The sequence below is a fragment of the Ochotona curzoniae genome, unplaced genomic scaffold (genome assembly GCF_017591425.1).
Source record: "Ochotona curzoniae isolate NIBS_2020 unplaced genomic scaffold, NIBS_Ocur_1.0 scaffold_4812, whole genome shotgun sequence".
NCBI lineage: Eukaryota > Metazoa > Chordata > Mammalia > Lagomorpha > Ochotonidae > Ochotona > Ochotona curzoniae.
The window spans coordinates 2,809,414-2,837,113 of record NW_024467124.1 but is presented as its reverse complement, the minus strand read 5'-3'; the positions used below and the strand labels follow the sequence as shown (position 1 = coordinate 2,837,113).

The 27,700-nt window shown below is 40.0% G+C and overlaps 1 protein-coding gene across 1 annotated transcript in view; it reads right to left on the bottom strand.

Annotated features, from left to right (window-relative positions):
* L3MBTL4 (L3MBTL histone methyl-lysine binding protein 4) overlaps window positions 1-27,700 on the bottom strand; it is a 347,858-nt gene that overhangs the window by 254,488 nt on the left and 65,670 nt on the right. Inside the window, exon 3 of the mRNA XM_040970594.1 lies at window positions 13,898-13,989. Coding sequence (XP_040826528.1) covers window positions 13,898-13,989 — 92 coding nt within the window. The remainder of the gene's footprint in view (window positions 1-13,897; window positions 13,990-27,700) is intronic.

The following is a 27,700-nucleotide window of genomic DNA, read 5'->3' as shown; positions in this document are numbered from 1 at the left end:
AGGAGGAGTGCTCAATTAAAAACATGGAAAGGGGCAGGCGTCTGGCCTACCAAATAAATGAAAGCTGGAACGGCCACACCTTGTGCCAGAGCAATTGGATCTAAACCCATTTCTGCTCCTTACTCCTAGATTGCTGTCAATATGGAGTCAGAGCACCACTAGGGGAAGGCTTGGCTAGTCACATCCCTGCCACCAACATGTGAGCCTGGGCTTTCCTCGGGTCCAGCCCTCTCCGTTGTGGGCAACTGGGAAGTTAATCAGTGGGAAGGAGCTCCATTTGCAGTAATCTCTGCATCTGTTCGCCTCTCCAATATATAAACAGATAAGTAAACAAATAACTTTAAAAATGTGAAAAGAAATTTTTTAAATTTCAAAAATGTGAAAAGACATAGAAACTGACAGAATTTTTTTTTACATAAAATTGACAATAGGATAAAATTAGTGTTGTGGAGATTATAACTTCGAATCACAACTCAAACACATTTTCAAGACACCAGCAATAATTCATACATGCAAAATTGGGGATGTGGTAGCAGTGTTGTGTCAACTATACTGCCCCCTTTTAATCACTCTGAAATAATAAATTCAAGAAACCAGTAACAACTCACAGACAAAAATTTGGATGATTAAGGCTTCTTGTATCTGCCGTTCAAAACAGTTCCTCAAATGAATACTAAGGAATACTGTGTCGTGCTGTAGGGAACACCACACACCCATCAAACACGCACTCCATGGCAGGCTTCAAGTGAAAACATTGATTCTAATACTGGGAAAGGCAACATTTAGTGAGAACTGTCACTGCATTCATCAGCCTTTTGTCTGTTCAATGATCTATTCATGATCTGACAGATTTTCTACCATCTCTGCTTTTCAAAAAAAATCAAATATTTTATGAACATGATTTTTATCTGTGCTTATAAAATCACATTTTATGCTGAGAAAAGTGAACTAGAATCACAGTTAAAGCAAATTCAAACATCATATGATCCACACAACTGAAAAAAACATTACAGAGAAGTAAGTGCAAGCCCAGCAAGGCAGAGACTCCTCCAAGGTCACACAGCCAACAGCAGCAGGACACACATCAGGACTCAAGGGCGAGAGCCTGCCAACTGTTTGTCCCACACAAAGGGACAGAGTTGGCAACGTGACAGGCAAAACAAAACCTGGCACAAGTCCATGGAGGGCCTCAAGGGCATTCTCCAAGAAATGCCCTGTGCTTGGGTACAAAGGTGAATTTGTTCTGTCCTTTTCCCAGAACAGGTACAAAGTAATATTTTCTAGTATCAAATTGATTTATTTTGTCACTAAGGATGGAGAAGAAACATTATTCAAAGCTCCATACCTTGTAACAAAAACAAGTACAAATTATATGTTATTATTTTAAAAGCTTGTAAAATGAGTCATAGCATTACAGAGAAAAAACTCTATGACTGAAGGAAAGGCAGACAGGCTATTGGCAAAATTGCTTTATGAAGTACAGCATGTGAGAGCAGCCATGATTAAGCTCTTGTACCAGCAGATCTTTCCTTTGGTAGTTAAAAATGTGCAGAATGAACAGCTCCCAGACACTTGCAAGATATGAGTGAGCAATTCAGGGCCTTTCTCTCTGCCCTTGAGAACCCTGTGACAAAGGCAGACAGATGCTTGGTAATGATCGTCTTGTGGGCTCCTCTGGCCTGGGGACTACAGATGGGCCTTAACTCCAGCAGAACTCTAGCTACTGGTGCAGTCTTGGATAGTTGGTGTGCCACCTGAGTGCTCAGAAGTATGCTTTTTTACTCACTGGCACGAGCTGGCAGACAAAATATTAATTCAACATTTAAAGAAATGAAAGAACTTTGGCACAGTTAAATCATGGCCATCAAAGAATGGGGACAGATATTGGACAACAAATCAGGCAAAGACCAGACGCCTCTGACTTCCAACCCTTTCTTCACAGCTATCAGGATGTTCATAGTCACATGTGCAGAAGACAAGTTCATTAGGATGCCAAACCACTCTCATTTTTATCTTAGTAGCATCTTCCACCTTGACTTGTCCAATAGATATCTCCAAAGCAGTTGAAATGTAACTTTTCAATGTGAGAGATGAGGTAACAGGAAATGTCATATACCCAAACAGTGACTTAAACAGCCAGACCCTGCAGAATTTAACTGTTTGCCAACACTTTGCTTTACTCAATTAAGAGAATAAATCATGGTATGGCAGAGTAAACAAGAACTTAAATGTTGCAGAGGAGAGTGTGAGAAAATACCTTCCTTCAATGAACACAACCAAAGAGAGTCAGCATGTGTCTGCAAACCTCTGTTAAGCAGAGAATCAGCCTGCCAGGGTCCATGCATGGTAGCCTTGTCAGCATTTGATGAAGCAAAAAGAGTCCGGGTTTTTGTTTCATCTGCATATTCTGCAGGATTCAGAGCCCTCCGAAGAGCCATTAAACACTGGCTGTCACAGCCAAAGGGCTTAATGGTTGGATACAATATTCTCAGGAACAGAAATGAAGACTAAGGAACAAGTCCAGTCACAGCACCCAGGTAATCTTTTTCCATGCCATATAGAGAAGCTTTTTATCCAGCAAGCATTGAACACTGGGCCAGATATTGTTCAAAATACTTTACTCATACATATTGAGGCAACATGAAATCCTTGTGAAGTAGGTGTTGTTACAAGCATTTCATAGATGAGCTGCCCAAGGCCACGGTGGAAGGATGTCTGGTTTCAGTGTTTGGCAATTAGTCTCTGAGTTCATGATGAAAAGTTTCAAGCAAAACCATTTCCATTACTGATAAGAGTCTATAACTGAATTTTTTAATTTTGTTTAAAAATTTATTTATGTTCCTTAAAAAGCTAAAATTGGTGGTTAAAATTGAGAAAAATGACATTAACGCATGTAATGACCCACTTGGGAAGAGTAGTTAAACTCAATTTCTACCACAGCACACAAAACCAATTTTAAATGGAGAAAAACCAAACCCCAGAAACAAAATCACTGTAGCCATCAAAGAAGCACCTGCTGAGGTGCTGACAGCTACAGCAAATAGAAAGCAAGTGTGGACAAGTACACAGGATGTAGTAATTTTCTTGTCTAAAAAGCAGTTATTTGTATTGTCACTAGTTACATATCAGTGTAATAATGCACAAAATACACAAATCTAAAAGTATACACAACAAATGATTTCAACTGGTTTGCCTAGAGTGAAGTGGCAGAGAAGGGCTTTTATTTTTATTCTCTTTGTTTCTGTCAGAATTTCTAAATAGCACGGTACTTATAAAAACAATCAACGCCCACAAATATAGTCAAGCCATGATGATACTAAGTAAACAGGCAATGTGCTGGCCACGGCACCATGTTTTGTTCCTTCTGGGACTTCTACTTAATTCTTAGTAGAACAATCAGTGAGGTGATGCTCAATGCTAATTTGGCCAGGGGGTTGTTTTGCTCATCTTCTTGTGGAATGGCTCATTCTTGTTTCATTTTGCAGTTTTGTAGTGTCACACCTAATTATTTTTGCTGTGAATCTTACCTTTTCACACTTCCTAGTTATTTGTATCTCTCCCAATAAGTCCTTGTGGCTCATTAATTGATCATCCATAAGAGATAAATTGCTTGTAAACACCTGAGATTGTGAATGTCCTTTTCAATACCGTTTTGCTATGCTTCATGAGGAATAAAGTTTTAGTTTTAGTGTAATTTCTTCAGTGCCACAAGGGTCATACACTAGCATCTATTCCTACAAGAAGGTTTTGATTCCCATTTTCATCACTCTTGTAACGCATCAATATTGCCTTAGCATGTCTGTTAACTTCATGTTGATGAAAATTTATTATCTTTCACCCCGTTGTGGACTATGTCCATTGGCTCTATATTTTAAAGGATATATAATGGAAGTGTAGCAGAAACTGGTATGTTCAGATATGAAGACAAAGTGTTGTATGTTTCTATGTATACACACCAAATATGGGCTCCCAGTGAAAGAAATGAAAATATCCTAACAGTATAATAATGGACTCTTCAATATTGTCCATGCCTACATTGTCAGGAATCACTTCAATGACAGCATGATGGACTTATGACTGTTCATGAAGGACACCCATTTTAAAACTAGAGGGGAAATCAATGGGGGCAGGACCATGGGATAGGGCACAGGCAACCCAAGGGCCTATGAAACTGTGTCATAAAACAAAATAATAATAATAAAGAACCATCAGTGAAAGATTTTAACCCACACAAGAAAAGAACTACTCCTGCATTATACAATGATCTTATTAGTGGCGGTATGGAGAATTAATTACAGAAGATGATTAAGGTGGTTTTCAAGACTTATGAAAAGCCAAGAATTCACCACCTGTCCCATATAGCATCTGTCTTGGGTTACTGAAGCTTCAAAACTACTTATATTACAAAACCTGTTTCAGAGGAGGAAAATGAGGTTCAGAGTGGTTCAGAAATTGCTCCATTTGCACAATCAGTACACATTCAGAATGCGAATTTCAGCCCTGGTCTATGCACTTAACTGCCGAGTTATACTACATCTCAAACTATTGCAACAGCGTTGCCAAGTGACAGTGAGGACTCAGTCAATGCACAGCTGAGGAGGGGAGCAAGGAGTGAGGACTGAGTGCTTATTTAGGTGAGAAAACAGGCAGTACTTGCTGATGGGATGGAAGAGGAGGATGAGGAAAGCAGGGAATTTCACACTAACACTCATGTTTCAGGTTTGGAAGAAATGTTGCAATTGTCGATAGTGTGATGACCTTTCCGTTTTTGATGTGAACAATAGCTACGCTTCACAGCTTTTATGGAAAGGCCAGGAACAGCCACCCTGACCTGCTTTTCCTTCCATGTTGTTTCATGAACTGTTCCATCTTTAAAGGTTTATTTATACAGAGTGGAGGAGAGACAAACAGGAAGATCTTCCATCCAATGATTCACTCCCCAAGTGACCGCAAGGACCGGTACTGTGCCAATCCGAAGCCAGGAGCCAGAAACTTTCCTCCAGGTCTCCCACATGGGTGCAGGGTCCCAAGGCTTTGGGCCGTCCTCGACTGCTTTCCCAGGCCACAAGCAGGGAGCTGGATGGGAAGTGGAGCGCCGGGATTAGAACCGGCGCCCATGTGGGATCCCAGTGCATTCAAGGTGAGGACTCTAGCTGCTAGGCCAAATTGTTCCATCTTGAAATGTACTCACTAAAATCTGCTACAGGACTATTTAGAGATTCCTTCCTTGCTTCTCCTTACAATGCTTTACAAATTTCTCCCAAGCTAACAGTGGATTTATCAAGATTAGACCCCTGCTTGCTTTCTCTTATTCTAATCACACTGTAAACGGAGAACTTGAAAACACGTACATTCACACACAACGTATATACCCTCACACAGCTCATATACATGAATTTTTTTCTCTATTCTGGTTCAACTGGCATAGCTGTTTTTAAGGATGGCACTGGAGATGTAGTTAGAAATTTTTCAGGAATTACAGAAACCTCCTGGATTTAATACAAAACTTTGTATGCAAAGGAATATAATCAGTTATTCTAGGGCATTATAAATAGCTATTATGAGACATTCAAAAAGATCTATAACTCAAAAAAAAGCCACCAAAAAAAAAGCACACAGCTGACAGCCAGGTGTCTATCTATCCTTCAAGGGATCCCATCGTTAATTCACCCACTAAGGAAGCAATGTATTTCGGAGACTTCAGGAAGCAGAATACAGCTGTGTGTGCAATTTGCTCTAGCTGTTCTTTCTGTATAACCGGGCCAAGCAGCAATGCATGCTTCAACTCCTGTTTTTTTCGCCACCTATTTGTTAGGCTAACAGAGAAAAACGATCACCCACATAATGAAACACAACTTGCTGCAGTGAGGGATGGCTGGTTGTGTCATTCTAAAGCTCCATTTAAGAGACTGCCGCCCTGTTATTTCTGCATAGTATTCACAGATTGTACTCGGGATCCAAAACTGTTGCTAAGATTATACGAAGAGGCATTCCACAAATACAGAACATGGAATTCAGCGCTCAACAAAAGTATGTTTAATAAACTTAATAAGCCGATTCTAGTTGGCTTTTTGTAAATCCACTCTGCTATAATCTTAGATGCAAAAGTTCCCTTTTCCTCAGAACCTATGGAAAGTAACAAATGTGGCTGTAGCACCAACATTTTAATACAAACTCTAATCAGTGAATTAACTATGGTTTCTGAAACAGACAACACATACCAGGGAAAATGACACACTGAATGACCTGGGGCCAAATAAAAAACCCGGACACTATGAAGTAACTGACTATACAAAGACAATTTTTCAATGATTTTTAAAGTTACTGTCTGATAACTCACTGGTCACCAGTGAACAGACTCCTTGAATCCTGAGTCTGGTATCTTAAACAATAAATTCATATATTTCATCCCAAATGACTAAATTGTCCCAGAATGGAAGAAGGTGGATTTAAAAAAAAAAAGTTAATTTAGTATAGAAAAAAAGAAAAAAGAAAAGAAAAGAAGAAAGAAAAAAGTCATGTCTTCCCTCGATTTCGAATGCCACATTTTCTTCTCTCCATTTCTCATCCTATTGAAGAGCTCTGAACTTGACATTCAGCTTCCAGCTGGAACTACAGATAAGCAGCCCCTCCCAGGACCCAGAAGCAGCCCTGATCTGCATGGCTGGCTGCAGAGATGGACGACTTCACAGCACAGCTGGTTCTCTGAAACCAGCTCACTCCGAGAAGTCAACGCTAAGTGCACAAGCTTAGCACACGTCTTCACTTTTGTCTCAGAACTTAGAGCACTGGAGACTATGAAAAATGAACATGATGGAAATTTCTTTTGTTTTTTGGGGCCCCAGCAATTAATCAGCTTAAATGACTTTGCATAAGGCTGCACTCTATTTTTCAAACACACTTCCCTCTAGGGTTCCACATGCCTTGTGACTTAAATCACAACCAAACATATGAATACAATGGGCGCTTTTTATTTTCAAAAGATAATTTTTTTGTTTTTGTTTCCTGGAAAAAACGTTAAATACTTATGAAGCTAATTCAAGCTTGGAGAACAAGACATACATTGAAGATAAAAACAAGATAATCAAGCAAGTGAACACTTTTGGCAAACCAAAAGCATGTGGAATCATACTACCTCCTGCTTCACAGCATGTAAGAAAGCGCAAGGTCCGTCAGTCCACTGCTCAGAGCTCAAGAACCCCGTCATAGCCACCACCTGCCTCAGGAAGAATACTTAAAGTACGTCTGAGGAAGATCCATGTGGAAACTAGTGGATCTAATGGAAGATTCTGGGTATCTAAACCAGTGTTATAAGGAATTAAAACAAATAGAGATGTTCACTGAAGCATCTTTCTACACGTGCACAGCTAAGAACAAACCAATAGTTTATCAAAACTAAATGCGCGGATTATTCAGAATCTATTATTATATACATGTATTTGAAATGATGTTTTAAAGAATTTAATGGAACAGGATAAACAAATTAAATTTAGAAACGAGGGTGTGCTCCTTTTGCTAAGACTTTAGGCAAGAAAGACTGCTTGGCTGCGGACATGTTCAGATGAAGTTTTCTATCTTGGAAAATCAGAAGGTCAGTGCAGAGTCAAGAGAGGAATACACACTACCACTGACATCACATCTGTGCCTTGCTGTAGAAAGGAGCTCACCAGAGGACCCACCTCTGTCCTCACCATGAAGGAGGTCAAGGGCTTAATCAGAGTGCAAGCAGGTAAGGCCTGCGTGGTGGTAACTTCCCAGCGGGCCTTCCCCAGAGTGCAGAAATCACAAGACCAAAATGAACACTCTCACAAGCAGGCAAGCTGGAAGGAGGACTGCCAGCAGCGTCTAGGGTACAATCAAGACAGCTCCCAGCAAGGCCAAGCACAGGGAGGCGAGGCAGGCCTACACTCCAAAAGACAGCAGGGGTCAGGGCACACAGGATGGACCAAGAGTTCTGGACACAGACATGTTACTCTGAACTGGGAGAAAGGAATTTTGAGAACTGCTTGTCATTAGTAAAGCAAACTGTCAGCCACTGCCATGTGCACTGCCACAAAGCAGCAGTCAAGAAATTCCTGTGATGTGGAAGATGAGAACTGCATTTCTAGGTAAATATTCTGAGTTGGAGAGGTCCACCCCAGAACTCTCAATTCAGAAAGTAGGGGAAGGGGACAAGCTAGAAGGGCTCAAATGAGGTGGCTCACACAAAAGCAACAAACTTTTCTCCCTGAGAACCACAAAGTAGGAGAGGAAATAGAAGAAGGAAGGAGGGAAGGAGGAAAGGAGGGATGGAAGAAAGGAAGAAAGAAGGAAGGAAAGCAAGAAGGAAAGAAAAAAGGATGCTGATGCAGCTTCAAGAACAACACAGTTCCACCAACAGGCGGATATGTATCCGTGTGACCTGGACTCACAGCAAAAGCAGCCACAGATACTACACACACCTCTCGGCCTAAAGGGCCATTCTGGCCACAGCATGCTACAAAGGCCAGCTTGGCCTGAGAGGTCATTAATAAACACTTGCTAAAACACATGTAAAAATATGTGAGGCTTATTTCTAGCTCGTGGCAGCAGTGCTAGCCACCGAGCGTAGCTCCTGAATGATCATGAAGCAGAAGCTGAGCAGCCTGGAGGCCACACCCACGCAGAGCAGAGCAAAGGCATAGACTCTCTGTACTCCCCACTGCAAGGAACGCACAGGAGGGCCAGGAAGGAGAATTGAGAAGGGGATGTGAGCTGAGTCTAGCTGAATGCTCTCAGGAGAGCCCCAAGTGCCATCCAGACAGACAAGCATGCATATCAGGAAAATGGCCTGGCAGGAGACTGGGACCTGTCCTGTGGAGGGTTGAGATGGAGTCAGCCAGATAGCTGTGCAGAGTGGGGCCCAAAGACAGTCACAGGAGGAAAGAGACATGGGCTGAATCAGACAATGTCTGAGTGGAAACACAATCAGAGACCAGGAGTAGGCAGTAATGCCAGTGATGGGAGTCCAAGGATCTACTTGTGACATCCTGAAAGTCACTTCTGCAGGACAGGTTCAGCAGAGGGGAGAGGAAAGGCCAGACGGAGGAGGCAATGGGTAGAAAAGGTGAGAAAAACCAAGAGGAAAGAAAATGCCACCTAAGATTTCAGGACTTTAGACTGAGACAGGGAGATGGATGTGAGAGGAGGGCCACAGAACCCAAGGTGACTGTTTTCTTAAAAGCAGAAGAGACTTTGAGGGGCCATAGTATACTGTGGTTAGTAGCTTAATCCTCCACCTGTGCTGCTAGCATCCCATATGGATATTGGTTTGAGTTCTGGTTGCTCCACTTTCAATCCACCTCCTTGCTAATGGTCTGGAAAGACAACAAAGGATGACCCAAGTTCTAGGGTCCCTGCATCCACATGGGAAACTCAGAAGTTTCAGCCATATTGGGAATGTACATTGTATATATCCATTACAACCATATTGGGAAGAAATCAGCAGATGGACGATTTCACTGTTCCCTTTCCTTCCCTCCCTCTCTTTTTCTCTGTGTGAATCTGATTTTAATACAAAAATATTGTAAGTGAAGACATCTAAGCACATCTGTTATCTAAAAGGCAAGATGCACAGAGAAGAAACTTTCCTTTTCTATATGCAGGGTACAGAAGTCCAAGCACTTGGACCATCCTATACTGCCTTTCCAAGGTGCATCAGCAAGGAGCTGAATTGGAACTGGAACAGCTGGGATTAGTAATGGTGCCATTATGGGATGTCAGCCCTGCAAGAGACAACTTAACACAAAAGCCACAGCACTGGCCCCAAAGAAGAAACTTTTCAAGGTCACAGCTGATAAATTGCAGGGGGAGAACCCTAGAAATGCAGCAATGGCCGGATCCAGAGTCAGAGAAAGGCTGATGGAACCAGGGAGGGTAGATTCCTCCAACACACTGCAGAGAGACAGGACTAGGGCCGTGAGTATCGGTAGGCAGGCCAAAGCTGCAGGTTCATCATAGTTTCCAGGACAGTTATGGTTCCCAAGGTCAGGGAAAAGGAGGCCTGAGAGTTTAGAGCTGCTGTCAGAGAAAAGGAGTCCAGGCTAATGACACAGAGAGATAGCCACAAGCTGCCCATCTTGCAGATGATGGGACTGGCTACACCTCTGTGCCACAGCCAGGCAGTGCAGGTGTGACTGGCCAGAGTTCAGTGGCTCTGAAGATGGAGCTCCAGGTGCCGTTCATGGCCAAACACATAAGAACTACCTCCTGTCTCCCTGTGACTCTTGCTTTGCCCCAAGCCCTCACCCTCATGTAGGCAGGTAGGCAGCTACCCAGCCAGCACCTGCTGTTATGTCAGAGTGGACAGGCTTGGGAAAGCTGCCTGGGAAGGGCGCACCTCAAGAGGAAGAGCAAGAGCGTCCCAAAGGCCTTCAGGGCAGGTCAAGAATGCCACATGGGGGCCGACCTGGCAGCCAAGCAGCAGCTTTGTCTGTGCAAGCCTGCAGCTGGGGCCCCATAGCAGCCTTCCAGAACTTGATATGATGAGCAACAGGGCGAAAAGAATCACACTGGAGAGCTTCGTGTGAAGGTAAGAGGACTGGTGAGCAGGGATAGAAAAAAGTTCTTCTCCGCAACTTTGAACAACAACTAAAGTCCGGTAATTCATATTTTAAATCAAATCAACACAGACACAAGCCACAGGTCATGGAGAAAAAAATGTTTTTGCATTTACTGTGTCAACATACGGTATTTGCATCCTTCTATGCTCATTACCCCAGATGGTAAAATAAATTACAAAAGTTAAAAAACACTTAACTTTTCCTTGTGTTGAAAGAAATCCAAAACAGACCCATTCAGATGCAAAACAACCTTATGTATAAATCAAACTGATATAATACTCTTTAAAAATACACACAGAATTTCTCAGTGGAAAACATCTGCCTTGCATGACAGAATTTACTGTGGATGTGTACATATGATGTGTGTGCACATGTATGCGTGCACGTGTGTGTGCGGCTTTCACATAGTCTTCAAACACTTGAATATAGGATGGAAACTACACATTCAAAGTGGAATATTACCTTAATCTCTTTGGCATAGCTTTCTACTCCAGATAAGCGAGCTATCTTAAATTTCCTTTCTAGCACTGCAGTGTGAACTGTCTCAGGTGGCTGCCCTATACAGTGTCACTGCAGGATTTACAAAGGAAAAAGAACACGAGCTGCACAGAGCCCAGAGTCACACCCGCCCTGGAAGGGAAGTACTTACCTGCCTTTTCGGTTACATGGAAGAATACTTTCAACAATAAACCATACTATTTCACCTCAAAATACAAATGCCAACTTAGTGTAATCCTGAATCTGGAGCACAAGAATCTTCTCCCTGCTCAGGGTCACAGAAGGCCTTATCTCACTCACAGGATGAGGAGGGAGTTATTTTTTGCCCACTCCACTGTCAAATGATACTCCCTTTCCTGCTGTAACTGTGCTTTCATGAGCATATTTTCTGCCCCAAATAGATGGCCAGAGTCTAAGCAAGTGAGGCACACACACTGTGTGGTATCAGTGTGGGTCTGTGCATCACTCAACACAGTCACAGCCTTAAGCAACACACTCAGCGTGACTGATCGTGAGGAAAAGAAGCAGGCTACTAGTCACATTCTTGTTTTCTCATAGCTAACATGTTGCTCCTACATTTGGAACCAATAAATATTTAGATTCGAACGCTTGCTGAAGACATAGTTTCAAGCCTGTTACTAGCTGAGAAACCATGCAAGAGGACATCTCCCACTCCCTGACCCTCTCCACATGTGTCGCCAACTCTCCCACTCTCCATACCCTGCACAGACAGCTTGCCCAGCCCCAGAATCGAGGCTGCCTTTCTCCTGCTAAGTGCTTTCTGACCCCTCCATGTCCTCTCTCTGATGTCAAGGGAAAGCCCTGTGAGCCACACCCCAGAACTAAAACCCAGCCTCACCATAAGGGTTCACTTCAGAGAGCAGCATCACACATCAGCCCCATAGTGGCTTTTAGTCCACATCAAGCTATGAGAGAAATTCTCAGAAATTGCTTTTGTGCAGGTGTTTTTGAACTGGTTGATGAACCTTAAAGGATCCTAAAGGGGAAATTCTGAGCATAAAGTAAATATACTGGTTGGCAGAGATAAAGGGTGATGCAGCAGGTAACAGGAATCTAATACTTCGATACCTCAGCCAAAATTGCATCTTGCTCAGAGAAGTCAACCACTTCACCTCACACTCAAATACCTGATGAAAATCTGGGTGGAGGTAAGAAAAGCTGCCTGCCCTGTGATCTGATGAGAGGAAGCAGCAGAAATCCGACTCTTGGAACATGACAGTTCCAACTGCACTCACTTTCTTTGCCTCTTTATGATGCTGGCAACCATCAGACCCTAGACTACAATACTATCAAGCCGACAGTCTCCCATGTATCCTTTGCATGGACCCAACCAGGATCTAGCTGTCCATAGAATGTTATGACAAGCCATAGGCAGCTCATGCTCTGACCCACTCCACATCCAGAACTGTAGTAGTGACTCTATAAGAAGGATGCAAGTTGAACCCGGGGGGAAAAGGGCCAACCAGTTACCCCATATTGCCCTGGTCCAAGGCAAGCCTTTTAAAGACCATTTCAGAGAACTAAGATCAATTTCCCTGAAGTTACTGAACACAACTGGTCACCCAAGCCTGCTCCCCCACCCAGGCACTATGGGCAGACATGGGTGAAAGGTGGCAGAGATCCCCTCTATTTAAGGAATACATGTGTCTGGTGGACAAACAGGCTGAGTTTCACTAGGTAATTGCAATATGGGGTAGCAGGGACACGGCACTTAAGCAGGAATTGCTTGCTTTTTTACACTGTCAATAGTAGAGGACTTTAAGACAGAATACCCAAGGAAGGCTCTGAAACTAAGGTTCTGACCAGTAGGTCTTAGGACAATCCATGCCTATGCATTCCAAATCTCATCAGAAGAATCTACTGTGAAACAGAGGGTTAAGAGCCACTATACCAGCAGAGCCTTTCATACTATTTAATCAAATAAGCAAACCTCCCAGACCAAAAAAAAAAAAAAAAAAAACAAAAAAAAAACCCATGTAGCATAATTTCTTGGAAACTGATTGTCAGTCCTTGGCTCCTCTTTTCCTCTTTAATATACTTCTTCCCCCATGCAGTTACAATTAGTGCCCCATCGCATCATAACAAATACAAGAGGCAACACAAGAGAAATCATGAAAAGTAAAGTTTTGGGTTCTTGTGGGGTTTAAAATGCAATATAATGATGTAAATTTAACATTACATTTGAAATGAACATCGCTGGAGCAGTAAAACTTAAAAAAAATAAGAGAAAGAACAGCATGAGCTTTAGAGCCTTGGGCAGAGCTTAGCTGTTGGGCAACATGGCCTGTGCCTGGCAAACCAAGTGCCCGTTCTATGATGCAAGCTCTGTGCATCTTGCTTGTTAGTTATGACATGATCTAACAGGTTTACTCTCTCCTACAACATCTTGCTTGACCCACAACTCCCTTGCAATAGAGCAAAATGGATCCCTCCAATCTTGATAGACACATGCAAGTACTATCAACTACCAAAGACTAACACTGATTGTGTATCATGTGCACGTTGCAGCTTATATCCTTAACAAGAATAACACTACAGTCCTCAACGGCCTAAGCACACAGCTAAAGTACTTTCCCTACTTTATAAATGAGGAAACTGAGGTACATACAGGTTGAATGGGTAGTGCTATGCTTCATGCACAGGCAGTCCCATCATACCAAGTGCTGAACATGTGGTCACTTCCCAGCACAGCCTACAAATCCAGGTAAGTCCGCCGGCTACCTAGGCAAACAGGCTTACTACAATTAACTCTTTTAAATGTTGGTGCCTTACAAAAATGAAATGTTTCAGTGACTGACCCTGGAAAACAGCTCAATAGGCGCAGCTACTGCCTTCTGTTCCTGAAGGTACTGCTCCCAGGACCATGCCTCCTCTGCAACCACTGAGAGGCCTGAAAGAGAAAACACAACAACTTTTCTGAAATAATTAGTGACAAAAAAAAAAAAAAAACATTTAGTGGAAGACAAATTCAAGACTGATTAGGTTGGAAGACCCAGCGACTTGTAAGAGCCTCTCTGGCGCTGTGTGAGCATTCGGTAAAATCCCCATCCATCCCCTGGGTATGCAGCTCCTCCTGCTTTAGGAACAAGGCACAGGCACTCCCACTCAACGACAGCACCTGACACATGCTTCACAGTTGCACTCAGAGAGGGCAAGCGGGGACAGGCTTTCTGGAAAGGGCTCTGGCTAATTTTCAGTGAATCACCTGATGGTATTTTATAACTCCTTTTACTTTTACACCTTTTTCTTGGATGTGACTGTCATTTGTTATGACCTGTCAAAACCCAACGTGGCAATGTTTGTAAGATGCCTTAAAAATTATTCCTATAGTTTGTATAAACAGGTCTCCTAGCAATCTGTGTTAATGAAATCACAGGAGATGGGCCCAAGGGAAAAGTCAGGGGGCTTTTGCACCAGAACTCTGAATAATAATGAAACACTGGAAACAAAGTAAAGGTCCACCAAGGGGGAATTAATTAAACACATTGTGCAGATGTGTCATTTTAATAATAGGCAGTAAAATTACATTGTGGAAGGCTGTCTAATGACAAAGAAAGGGATATTAATGATATAGTACTAAGTGCGGAGAAAAAGCAGTTTAGAAAACAAAATGATCCTTTTTGGTAAATAGTCATGATTTAAAAACAAAACTCAAATTATGTAAATCCAAATCTTGGATAAAATCATGCTTAGCTGCCAGAATCAGAAATTATGTCTTCTCAATTGTGTTTCTGTTGCTTTTCTGCTTTCCATATTTTTAGATGAATAATTTGTGATTCAATAAGTGCCACATTTAACTAGTAAAAATAGAAAAGTAATTAACAGTTTTTGTAATTCCATGTCTCAGTAACCAGAATTCAACACTAATGAATTAATCAAGCCCTATTAAAGGTTACTGGTAAAAATGCACATCATAACATAACTGCAAAATAGTATTTATGTTAGAGGAGAGCTGAGTAAACTGTGGTATCTATACACACAAATGATTCTGAGGATATGACAAACTGTGTATTACTTATAAATATTTAAGAAAATGTCTAGACAATTATCTCAGTAAAATTTAAAAATCCAAGTAACCTATGCCAAGCACAGAATAATAATAAGCCAAGCACAGAATGAAAAACACTGCATGAAGTTACTTATTTATGGAATCTAAAAAATTCTAACTCATAGAAGAGACAGCGGAAAAGATGATTACCCAAGGCCCAGGGAGTGCATACTGGAGAAAGCAGAAATGTTGATCAAAGGGTACAAAATTCCACTTAGGGAATAAGCTTTAGAAATGCACTACATAATACAGTGACCAGAGCTTTTAAAAATGTCTGTTTTAAACATCAAAATTGCTAAGAGTAGGGGGCAAGGCTTAGTATGCTGCTTGGGATAACTGCATCCCACAGTGGAACATTGTTCATAACTGCAGGTTCTTGCTAATGTGGACCCTAGGAGGCAGCAAGTAATGGCTCTAGTAATGGACCTTTGCCACCCAGGTGGGAGACCCAGCCTGAGTTCTAAGCTCCTAGCTCTGGCTTGGCTCAGCCTGGACTTCCAGGCACTTAGGGAGTGAAATAGTGGACAGAAGATCTCTTTGCCTCTGTCAGAGTCAGAAAGGATGGAAGGAAGGAAGACAGGAGGAAAGACAAAAGGAAGAAAAGAAAGAAGGAGGGAAATTTTTAAATTGCTAAAGGAATAGATTTTAACTATTCACTGTAATAAAAAAATGCAGTTCTAGATTTATTAAGCAACTTGATATTCACTTTATACAATGCAGACATGTAATAAAACATCACTTCGTATCCCATAAATATATACAATTGATTTTCAATTAAGACAAATATATATTATCATTAGTAAAATCTTCATTCATTCATTCATACACACATACATATATTTAGCACTATGTATCAGGTTCATATTTGCAAACGTGCTCATATAAAACAGGAACTGGAATGAAATCACACAATATTAACAATGGCTACACATTAATGGTGAAATTAATCATTCTTTGCATCACTACATTTTTAAAATTCTCAAAAAAAAATAAAAAATAAAAATTCTCTACAAATACTGTTGCCTAACCATATACACACATATATCCTTGGAAGAGCTCTGGTCAAAAAGTGCTAGATGAATTTTAAGCATTCATCTTGCTGCAGAATGTTTCAGAAGACATGGCCGGTAGAAGATTAGCATTGTGTTAGCATTGGCAATGACAGGCGGTATGAAACACCTCTAAGTCAACATTGAAACCTTTCAAAACTCAAAAGTCAACTGGATGGAATAACAAATGCCAAATGCACTGTGCTCTACAAGAATATCTCATACAGACTTTAATCATATCCAAGAAGGTTTCTGAATTCCTGTGAAAGTGCCAAAATTTGTGTCGTCTCTCCAATGGAACAAGAACACAAATTTGGCCCTGTGAGGCAGGAAATGAAAAATAAATAATAAGAATACTTCCTTTGATATCCAAACATATCATTACAATGGAAGAAATAATTTGGACTTGGGAAACCAGGAGAAACATGCTATTAATTTACAGGTAAAATATGCAAAAGCAGTGACGTTAACATTCATATTTGTCACAACACTAGTTACTGCTAAGAACTAGATTTACTAAACATCATATTTGTAAAAAATGCTTTACTCACTGATAAGACTAAAACTACTATCATCAATGGAGTTTTTTATTTTGTTTGAAATTTTAAAAAAAAAAAGCACAGGATAATTTCCATCAAGGAACTTGAAGTCTGTTGCCCCATTACTGCAATAGAAGATTTGCTGCCGTTTCCACCACAACATGAGATGTTTTATTTTACTAAACACAGAGAGCAATCTGACAAACGCTGAGGATGCTCGGTTAAGATGATTCAACATCCATATCTGCACAAAATCATTCCAGTTCATTACAATTATGTACTTCACAAAAACATATCCGGGGTGGCTCGAAAGCAAATATAGACACCTCATTTTCTACAACAGCTGTGTTCTTACAGAGACTGTATGTAATTTCTCAATTTAATCATATTTCCAATTGTCCTATGCTATCATTTTACCAAATGTAAATTGTATCTAAGAGATTACCTTTGATGATCACATAAGTATGCAAAGAACCTTTTAAGATTCATAAGAACAAGAGTACATATTATCAAACAATAAAAAACTCAGAGAGGTAAGTATGATGGGACAGTAAGGGAACTACTCAGCAATACGGTGCAGCACTTGTCCCCAGGTGCCTGCAAACAGGCCCACCCTGCCCACCGAGCTGAGATGCCCTGAGCCTCTGCTGTCTGTCTCCCACTGCGTTAGCCTGCTATTTGACAAAGGTATTACATTAGCTGAAAGTAGCCAGTTTGGGATTCTTTGTTTTTTTTTTTTTTTCTTCTTTCTGATGTTTGTTGGGGGTGTTAAGTAGAGCATAAGCTACTGAAAGGGATTCACTTTATCGCTATTGTTCATCACTGAACATTTGAAACTATAATCATGTCTGACCATAATATTTGTTAAACAAATTACAGGGAACGAAGGTAGGCAGAATAGCACATTTGCTTTAAAATTAAATTTGAACATAGATACTTTGACCAATTCATTTCTCAGGTTCCTCGAGAGAAAGAACCAATTATGAGAAAAAGTGCTTCAGGCATTGAATTTATTTTATTTTTTATGTAACTTTTTCAAATACACTCTAGGTAGGCCATTCATATTATAGAACATTAGCTATCCATAAAGCTTTGTAAACTCTAAATTTGATTTCTTTTCACTATACTTATTACCTACAAAAAAAATTCTGATTATTGTTTCTCTACCAAACATTATCTAAACAGAGTATGTGAAGGTATTTCAAGAAGTTGAGGGGAAAATAATTCAAAATTAAGTTTATTTTGGTACAAAAAAATTTACATACATGCACAGCTTATTCATAACATGTATTTTCATCAATATTCTGAATCCCTTGTATGCATACTTTTTTACATTGTACCAAAATAAATATCTTTTAATTATACTTTCAACAATTTTTAGTTACTCTTCTAATTGTGCATCATCTATCATTTAATATAGACTTATTCTATGCCAGACATGAAACCAGTTGTTTTGGGTATGTCTGTATGTACACATACATAGTGGACACGTGTGTGAATGTGTACACACACACTCCCTTCCAATAGTGAATATCAGATCATGATGCTGCAGTTCTGAAACACTGAGGCTCACAGAGAACTCACAGCTAGGAAACTGTGAACTGAAACGGAAGTCCTAGTGTGGACACTCTCCTTTCACACTTTAGAACACACAGACAAGATGAAGCAGTAGAACTTAAAAATTAAAAATAATAAACTCACTCATAAATGGTGGTTTCGTAAATCTAATTAAAATTTTAGGTCATATCATAATACATATTTACAGCCACCAAAGATGTTAATACTTACTGTTTTTTGTCACAACTTTATTTTATTCTAAAAACTGCAAAAACAATGCATGCAGCTTTTGAACAGCACAAATCCAGGGGAAAAAATATAATATCCAAGAACAGAAGTCGGGGCCCCAGCACAGTGGCTCAGTGGGTAAATCCTTGCCTTGCATGTGCTGGGATACCATATGGGCATTGGGTCATGTTCCAGCTGGTCCAATTCCTGTCCAGCTCCCTGCTGGCTTTGAAAAGCAACCAAGGATGACCCAAAGCCTTGGGACCCTGCACTAGCATGGGAGATATGGACGAAGACATGTCACTTGGGGAAAAAAAACAGCAGATGGAAGATCTTTCTGTCTTTCCTTTTCTCAGTAAATCTATCTTTCCAATAAAAGTAAAATAAATATTTAAAAAGAATATAAGTCAAATAGTTTATGCTCATGAGTGTCACATTACTTCGTAAATATTAAGTAAGTTAGAACAGTTTGCATATAGTTAAAATCATAGGGCAGATAGTAATGATGATTTAAAGCAACACAAGTAAAGGTTGATCTGACAGATCTGACTGTTGCAGAACAAAGTTTTCTTTTCTTTTCTATTCTATTCTATAATATTCCAGTGTAATCTAGTTAAATCAAATCAAGTCCAGTTGAGTCTAGTCTATTTTGTTTTCTATCTAGATTGTAAATCTGTATCCTTACATGAGCATGTCAAGGGACCAGCTTCCCTGGCAGCGGCGATACTGAAGCAAAAGGGAGCAGATACATGATGTGGATGACTGGAGACCCAGCTGTTGAAGGACCAAGTTCATGAGGAAGGAATGAAGGTTCCAGGGGAACCACAATAGGACATGGAAATGCAGCCCTCCACTTCCCTGGAAATAAGCAAGGCCATTCCTTCTTTCTCTATCAGTAATAAGTTGTAGGTGCAGTTATTTCCTTTTTTCTAAAAGCAGGGAAGACTTCCCCAGCTCTACCTGCCAGCCTTTATTTTTTGATTTGGTGGATCAGCACAAATCATGATCATTTCTTTCGCTCAAGATGCAACATGAGCCTGCTAATAAAATCAGTTTTGTGCTACCAGCTGCTAAATTCAACTTTGTTCTACTCGTAACTTGAGGTCTATTGGCTTATACAACAGATTGGCAAGAGAAGCAGCAATAAGCTGAAAGCAAAGTACACAGAGAGAGAAAGAGGAGTATTCAAGAAAAATATCAGCAAAGCAAGATGGCAAAAGTCAATAATCAAAGCTACACTTGAAGATAACAGCAGTGGTCTATGGATTGGCCTCTCATTGTGCTGTTACTTGCTTTCAGGAGTTGAAGTGCACATGAGTAGGCCTTCATCATTAATTAAAATCAAAACTAACCAACAAACCTGTGTATAAGCCAATGTCCCACACTGACCATGATTCTCTTGCCTGCAGCCCCAGGCACGGGCCCATGGGAACCATCAACACAGCAGGTGAGGGGAAGCAACCACACAAGACCCAGACAGAGCAGTTGCCAGAACGCTCACAGTGTGGAAGCAATGGCTCAAGGGACGGCAGGGTTAGTAGACAGAACCCAGTCCTGGGCTTTGCCACTGGAGCAGGAAAGTCAACTGCTGAGACAAACACATCTCACCAGGTGGTAAAGCAAAGAAGTGGGGAAGAACTGACACCAAGGAAAGGAGAGCTCTACGTCTGACTAAGGGATGGTGCTATGATGAATTTTCTTGTGCATGTAGTCTTACTTTATGACCAAATGGGCACACTTCCCTGAGCCAGACCCTGTCCTTACAGTGGGCAGAAAACAAACAGACCCAGGGTTTTAGCTCTCAGAAATATCCCTTTAATAAAGTACCTGCAATGTTAATAGACTTAGATAAACTTGTGAAAAGGGCATCCACACAGAGTATGGTATTTCCCAAACCAAATCCACTTTAAACTGTTTAGATTATGTAACTACAGCTGTGTCCTACTTTATCATTTTGGATATGCAGTTCTGAATATCTGAACTTAAATTAATAACCCATTTGCATATGCCTTCACATGTGTATACTAATATTATTGTTCTCAGCTCTTATCAAACCTTCCTAGAACAAAAAAAAAAGCAAAGTGTCATATTTACATATGGAAAGAAGTCCTACACATTGTCTAGTAAACCTATGATTTTTTCAAGCTTTAAATTTCCCCTGAGCCTAAGCCACTTTCATTACAAGCCAATCATATCAGGCGCCCAGTACTGGCAGACCTACGAGGAAGTCTGCTTGGGACACACCACAACTGATCTCCATTCACCTCACATCAGAGGCACAGATTGAAAAATCAATGAGAGATGAACTTCTCACTTGCACAACAAGAATATCCAGTTCTAGAAGACTGGGCAATACTTAGCAGTAATTTACTGTGCTAAAATTTAAAAAACAAATAAATTATCATTCTTAAGGATAGAACAATGTAAACCTTAAGACTCACATCTCAGAGCAGGTCCTTTCCAATTCTACTTTCATTCCAGTATTTCAATGTCATTGCTAAAATTATGGTATATACAGTTCCATCAAAGAAAATATGAGAAGCAGCTATCAGTAGCAACCATCAGATTTTTCTAACCGGTATAAGAAATGCCTTCTTTTGTGGTACCAACTGGAAATGATACAATTTATCTAATGTTAACAACTTACCACTGTTGGATAATAACCCTGAAGCAGCAGCTCCCCGAGTGTAATTGCACCTTACAGACTCACACTTAACAACTCTGTCACATCACGGCAGCAAAGACATTTCCCAAGCTCTGCCTGCATGCTTCATTTGCACATTCAAGCTGCTCTTCAACTTGGTACAGCCCAATTTCAAAACTGTGCCTTACTCATCTCCCTGAGCAAAGCAGGCACTGACTGTTGTGAGATGCAAGAGAACTGGAGCCTAGCGCCCACAGAGTATTTGCATTGACCAGTATCGCTGACACCTTGGCATTTGGTGGGTACAATATTTTGACAAAAAAATAGGCAGACAGAAATGCTAATTAGTGAAGTTAATAAACCCAAACAATGTATCAAGAAGGATTAATTATTACGGGAAGGAAGTTTCTAGGGGGCCATTGCTTTTTGAGACAAACAGAAATGGAGCAGGCATTCGGGAAGCAAGCAACATGCAACATCAGCAGAGCAATGAAAGTGGGGGTGAAGAGCAACTTCTGTATAGACACCACAAAGACTATTAAGCATTAAGCATACAGCCTATGGGGATCCATGGAGCAGAAAGTTGGGTGACTGGACTAGGATGAGGCAAAACTGAGATGGTGAAAGCTCTGGAGCTTCTAGTACTAGGGCAGAAGATATAACACTGTGCTACCAAACACTCTGATCTCCTTCAAGACATAGGAGGGAATCTGCTAAAAGTCAAGGTTACAGCATTGTCTATGAAACACACTAAGAAAAGCAATCATGGAAATTCAACCAGGATTGAGTACTACATAGTTCAGAGACAGTCCCTCAGTTAAATCCATGGTTCTGCAAAAGGGGGCTTGGTACCAAAGGGCTTTCTCCAATTGCTCCTGGAAGTCTCTAAGTGAGGGCAGATGGTGAGGCTTGAAGCAGCTGAGAGGAGTTGGCCAAGTACATGAGACACTCCAAGCCTGGTAAATGAGGCATAAATTGTTTGAGCGGCCTTCCTGGCATGAGAAAAATTGAGATTGGAAAACAACTTTAAGAATAAAGAAAGAATGGAAAGATGAACACAGGACATGATTTTATTTTCAGTTCCATAGAACTGAAGGAAAAGGCTGGATTTGAGGGTACAAGGATTATGATCAATAAAGAGTTTCAGCAAGCCTGTGGCGAGCACTGTCTTTAGAGCTGTCAGCCATGCAAGAAACTATCACTGCAAGTCTGAGACAAGAGGGAGAAGTGCAAGATAATTATTCAACAAAGTGGTTTCCAAAGCACAATCACCCATGAAAAATGTTAATATGCAAATTTGGAGACCACACTCCAGATCTAACGATTGAGACACTGGGTGAGTCCATGCAGAACCTGTTTTATTAACCCCTGTAAGTGATTCTTGAATTTGGTGGCCATCAGTGTACAGGGCTTGATAGATTTCCAGAGAGGTTTTGAAGAGCACAAAAATTTAAAGCAATGTGAGGACCAACAATTGAATTTGGTACCCAGAGAAGCTAAGTGGCTCTTCCTTGAGACCTGACTCAAAAATGAGATTGGTTGAAGATGCAGGGAAAACTAAGGGATCTTAAGCTGCAGAACAAGTAAAAATCAAACTGAGGTAGCGGGATTATCCTCAGCATGGTTTCTCCCATTAAACAAGGAATATGGGAGAGGGCCTGAGTGTGAAGAAGAGGATGGCTGGAAGAACAGTATGCCTTGGGGACAAGGTTCACAGGTAGGGAAGCACGGAATAGAAATGGTAAACTTCGGAAGTGACAAAATCAAAGAGCCACACATGAGTGTGATAATGCAAAAATCGCTGATCTTTTCATCACAGTGAGAAGACAAATACAAAAACAACTTGAATCAGGTGTTGACTGAGTCAACATTTACCAAGTACCTTCTCTAATTTGTGGTAATGATTCAAAAACAAGATACAGATCTTCCCAGTAAGGAGTTGAGGATTAATGGAGGAAATGAGTAACTGTCAGACAAGTACAGCCCAATGAAAATATAAGGGCTACAGTCTTAAAACATACTGGTCAGAGAAATCCTTGTTGTTTGGGGATGTATTTTGAAAAAAGCTTGAATGGTTTCACTTTTCATTCAATAGATATCAATGGAATGCTTAATATGTGCTAGGAACTAATGACACAGCAAGAAATAAATCAACCATAAAATCACCCACCATAAATTGATAATGGGTGAGACAAACAATAGATAAGACACATAAGTAAAGCATATGACCTCAGACAACAATCAGTATTAAAGGGAAAATAAAGCACAGGAGTTAAGAAATACCGGCAAGAGGAGTTGCATAACTTTATATACAGCAACTTCTCTTCAACAGCAAGGGAGGCAAGAAGATTACGGAAAAGCATACAAACACTGAAGTGTTTCTAAAGCACAGAAGGCCATCAGACTGCCAACAAGTGTGTATCCAACGACTCAACACAGCGAGATTGCTAAATAAGAATCACAAGATCCCAACAGAGCTTTTACATACACCATGCTAAGAAGAAAAACCAAAGCATTCATGCTGAAATTCCAACTATTATCAAATTGAAACTCAGGTGTTTCTCTGACTTACTGAGAAGTCAGGATTAGCAAATTAACGAAAAAGTTTCCCAAACAGGTCAATTCAAATTGGCATGATGAAGAAATCAACGCTGTCTCAGTTCTTACACAATGATAACCTGTAGTAACCTGGTCTTAACCAGTCAGCTATTTTCCTACTGTTCTCTCACCTTCTCTCCATCTTAGCAGGAAAATTACTTTCAAATAGCCAATCCGCCCTTATTTTTATTTCTATTATTTTCAACCGCCTTTCTGCTTATAAAATCAATCTCTTCATTCTGGACCACTGGAACTTATTTTACTTATGAAATGAAATGTTGCTCAATTCTACAATAAAAAATTAAGCCAACTGACATAATTTTTGGAAAACAAAAATATATTCTCAATGAGGACATCCTTTAAAATTGAAAATGAAATAAAACTTTTCAGAATAATAAAGCTGATCTTGACATGTTTTCCATCTCATCTATGCACTATAGCTTTTGATTTTTGATGTACTGCCTCCTCATTTGTAGACAATCCATTCAGTCTCCTAAAAATGTCTTATGAAACATAATTTTTCCTTCTAAATATTCAAGCCTTTTAATGTATTTGGAATTTGTTTTTACACAGAAAAGTACAGATGGACAAGAATAATCTATTAAATATTCTGTGCTCTGTCTCCCAAATTGACTGATCATCTTTCTTATTTATTTCCCTGTATCTTTTTCTATCCTGTTTCCTTATCCTGTTCCAGAAATTTCTACTATATTATAATACCACCAAAAATACAAAATGAAGCCATACAGATTTATACATTGGTACTAAATTAAATATCCATTTGAGGAAATCTGGCAATTTGATGATACATTTTTCCATTTTTTCATATTAATTTATATTTTTGAAAGGATTTCCTACATTTTGTTACATAAGATTTCCCTTACATATTTGAATATTCATGCGAATGGATTTTTTTCCCTTTTTAGTTTCTAAGTGTTGATGGCTGAAATAAGCAAACGATTCTTATGTTCATCCTTTATCCAATCACTTCAAAACTCCTGTATTAATTCCAGTACCTTATAGTTAGATTCTCTTGAATTTTTTAGGTACAAACTACATCCTCTGCTAACACACACACACACACACACACACACACACACACACACACACATGTAGTTTTATCTCTTCTTTCAAAAATTTGTAATAATAGCTAAGTATGTTGACTACTTCATTCACTAAACACTCTAAGAAAATACTGGATGATATTGCTTATCCTTCTCTGTTTTCTCATTTGTGTCGAAAAGGTTTTCCCGGGCCCGGTGCGATGGCTCAGTGGTTAAGGTCCTCGCCTTACATGCCCGGGATCCCATATGGGTGCCGGTTCTATCCCAGCAGCCCCGCTTCCCTTCCAGCTCCCTGCCTGTGGCCTGGGAAAGCAGTGGAGGACAGCCCAAAGCTTTGGGACCCTGCACCCACGTGGGAGACCCAGAAGAGGCTCCTGGCTTCGGATTGGCTCAGCTCCAGCCGTTGTGCTCACTTGGGGAGTGAATCATCGGACGGAAGATCTTCCTGTCTCTCCTCTCTGTATATCCGCCTTTCCAATAAAAATAAAGTAAATCTTTAAAAAAAAAAAAGAAAAGAAAAGGTTTTCCCACTTATCTACTAAATTTTGGTAAGTTTCATTGTACTCAATTCTATTTCACATTAACAGTTTTTGCTATGAATAGAAATTTTACAAAGAGCTTTTTCAATATCTAGCATTTCCCTTTCAATTTGTAGATGTGTGAACAATATTAGCAATTTGTATAACATTGATTCCTATTTCACTGCTGGCTTCATTAATGAGCATTATCATCTTTAAAATAGGAAAGAACTCTAGGAATATATGGTTAGATTCTATTTGCCAGCATTTATACAGCCTGTAATATCTGTATGCATATATGGCATATATTTATAGTCTAGAGTCTTTTTTATACTACCTTCCTCAGGCTACATTCACTGACTCCATAAATGAACTTTCATCATTTTCAATGACCTGGAAGAGTTTGTCATCACTAAAGTTATCTGCTCTTTTAAATGTGAAGAACAATTCAACTGAACTCAGCCAGAGCTCCCCTCCCAATCGTTCCCACTTATCTTTTCCAATATTTAACTTCTTCAGTGGAGTTTGCTTACCTTTAATGCTCCTAGGAAATTACCTAGATTCTCCAAGTTTCTACAGATACAAAAGAATCATTCTTCCTCCCATTCATCTTTGAAAATGGATTCCATACCTTTGGTTATGTTTCCCTTCTCATTAGGTAAATAAGCTTCAGATTATATATGGAGCATGCTGGTTTCTGAGTTAGGTGGATGGGTAAATGGTGAAAACATTAAAATTGACCAGGAACAGAGAAGAGGAGAATGTTTTGGGGAGGAGTGGGTTGAGTTGGTATAGGGTGAAGGACAACCAGATGGAGTCTGCTTACAACACAAGAGTTGTACCACGGATCTACAATTATGCAGAAATAAGCATAGCAGCATCTAGATGAAAAAAGAAGTCATTCAGAACAAAAGAATTAAATGAGAAAAGGCTCACAATTGAAACACAGATAATCACAACGCTTAAATGATAAGTAGAAAGAGAAGTGCTGCTAAAATAGGAAGTATTAAAATATAAAAAACAGAACAAACTGACCAATTATAATACATGGGATGCATAAATACTGAGTAGAAGACAACAAAGAAAAGGAACAAAGGAGGAAAAGAAGAAGAAATAATCAACACATCATTGGAAGGCCAAGTCAGAAGGGAAGATGTGGACCATAAAGTGGAAGAAACAAAAGTCTACCAAGCAAACTAAGGTCACCTGAAGAACAGGCTGAATGCTGACTGGGATTTCTGAGTCTGACTGGCTAGGACACAAGAGGTGAATAAAAGCTAAGGAGTATCAGCCTTCTTGCTGGAATATCTGGGCAATGGCAAAGTCAAGAGCACATGTGTGTGAGGATCTCCACTGAGAGCTTCCCCTTGACCTGGTAGACATGGAGCAGAGAAGTCTATGAAAATAATTCTCATCAACTGAAACTCTATTTTAAAAAGTTATATTACTAGGACGTGAACACTATCTTGCAAATCATCAAATTAACTACCAACTTCATCAAATGGCAACATTGTTTCCATAAAAATTATCTACTTACTTTGCTTGACTTTTTTTCTTCTGCATGTCCTGGACACATCTGATATAACCTATTAATACAATGTAGTTCCAGCTGTTTTTATTGCTTTTAGCAACTGAATTCTGTCAATCCAAATTTAGACTTCAATTATTGGGCATACTTAAAATAATAATAATAATAATAATATAATAATAATAATATATAACAATATATAATAATAATATAATAATAATATATAATAATATTCAAGGATACTTTTTTCTCTTGGCTCCACAAATACTTAAATTCCTTTTGGAATCATATCTTACCCTCACAGCTTGCTAACCTTTGGAAACACTAATCATTCTCAGTGATTATAAATTTAGATTCCACGAAGAAACGCAGAATTTCAGTTCATCAGCAGATGATTTGGGTAAATGAGTGTAATTTTATTATTGGATATATAATGTATATCTATTTAAAGGGAAATTTTAATGTGAAAATATTTAAGATAGTCTCATAAAATTAAATTCATAGAGGGGCACGACGCAATAGCTCAATGGTTAGATCCTTGACTTACATGCACCAAGATCTCATATGGGCACAGGTTTGTGTCCTGGCTGCCGCATTTCCCATCCAGCTCCTTGCTCGTGGCCTGGGAAAGCACTGAAGGATGACCTAAACAAAGCCTTGGGATCCTGCATCAACATGGGAGACTCGGAAGAAGCTCCTACGTTCCTGGCTTTGGATTGGCTCAGCTTCACCAATTGTGGCCATTTGGAGTGAACCAGTGGCTGGAAGATCTTTCTGTCTGTCCTTCTATCCATAAATTTGATCTCTCTCTCTCTCCATGGAGATATA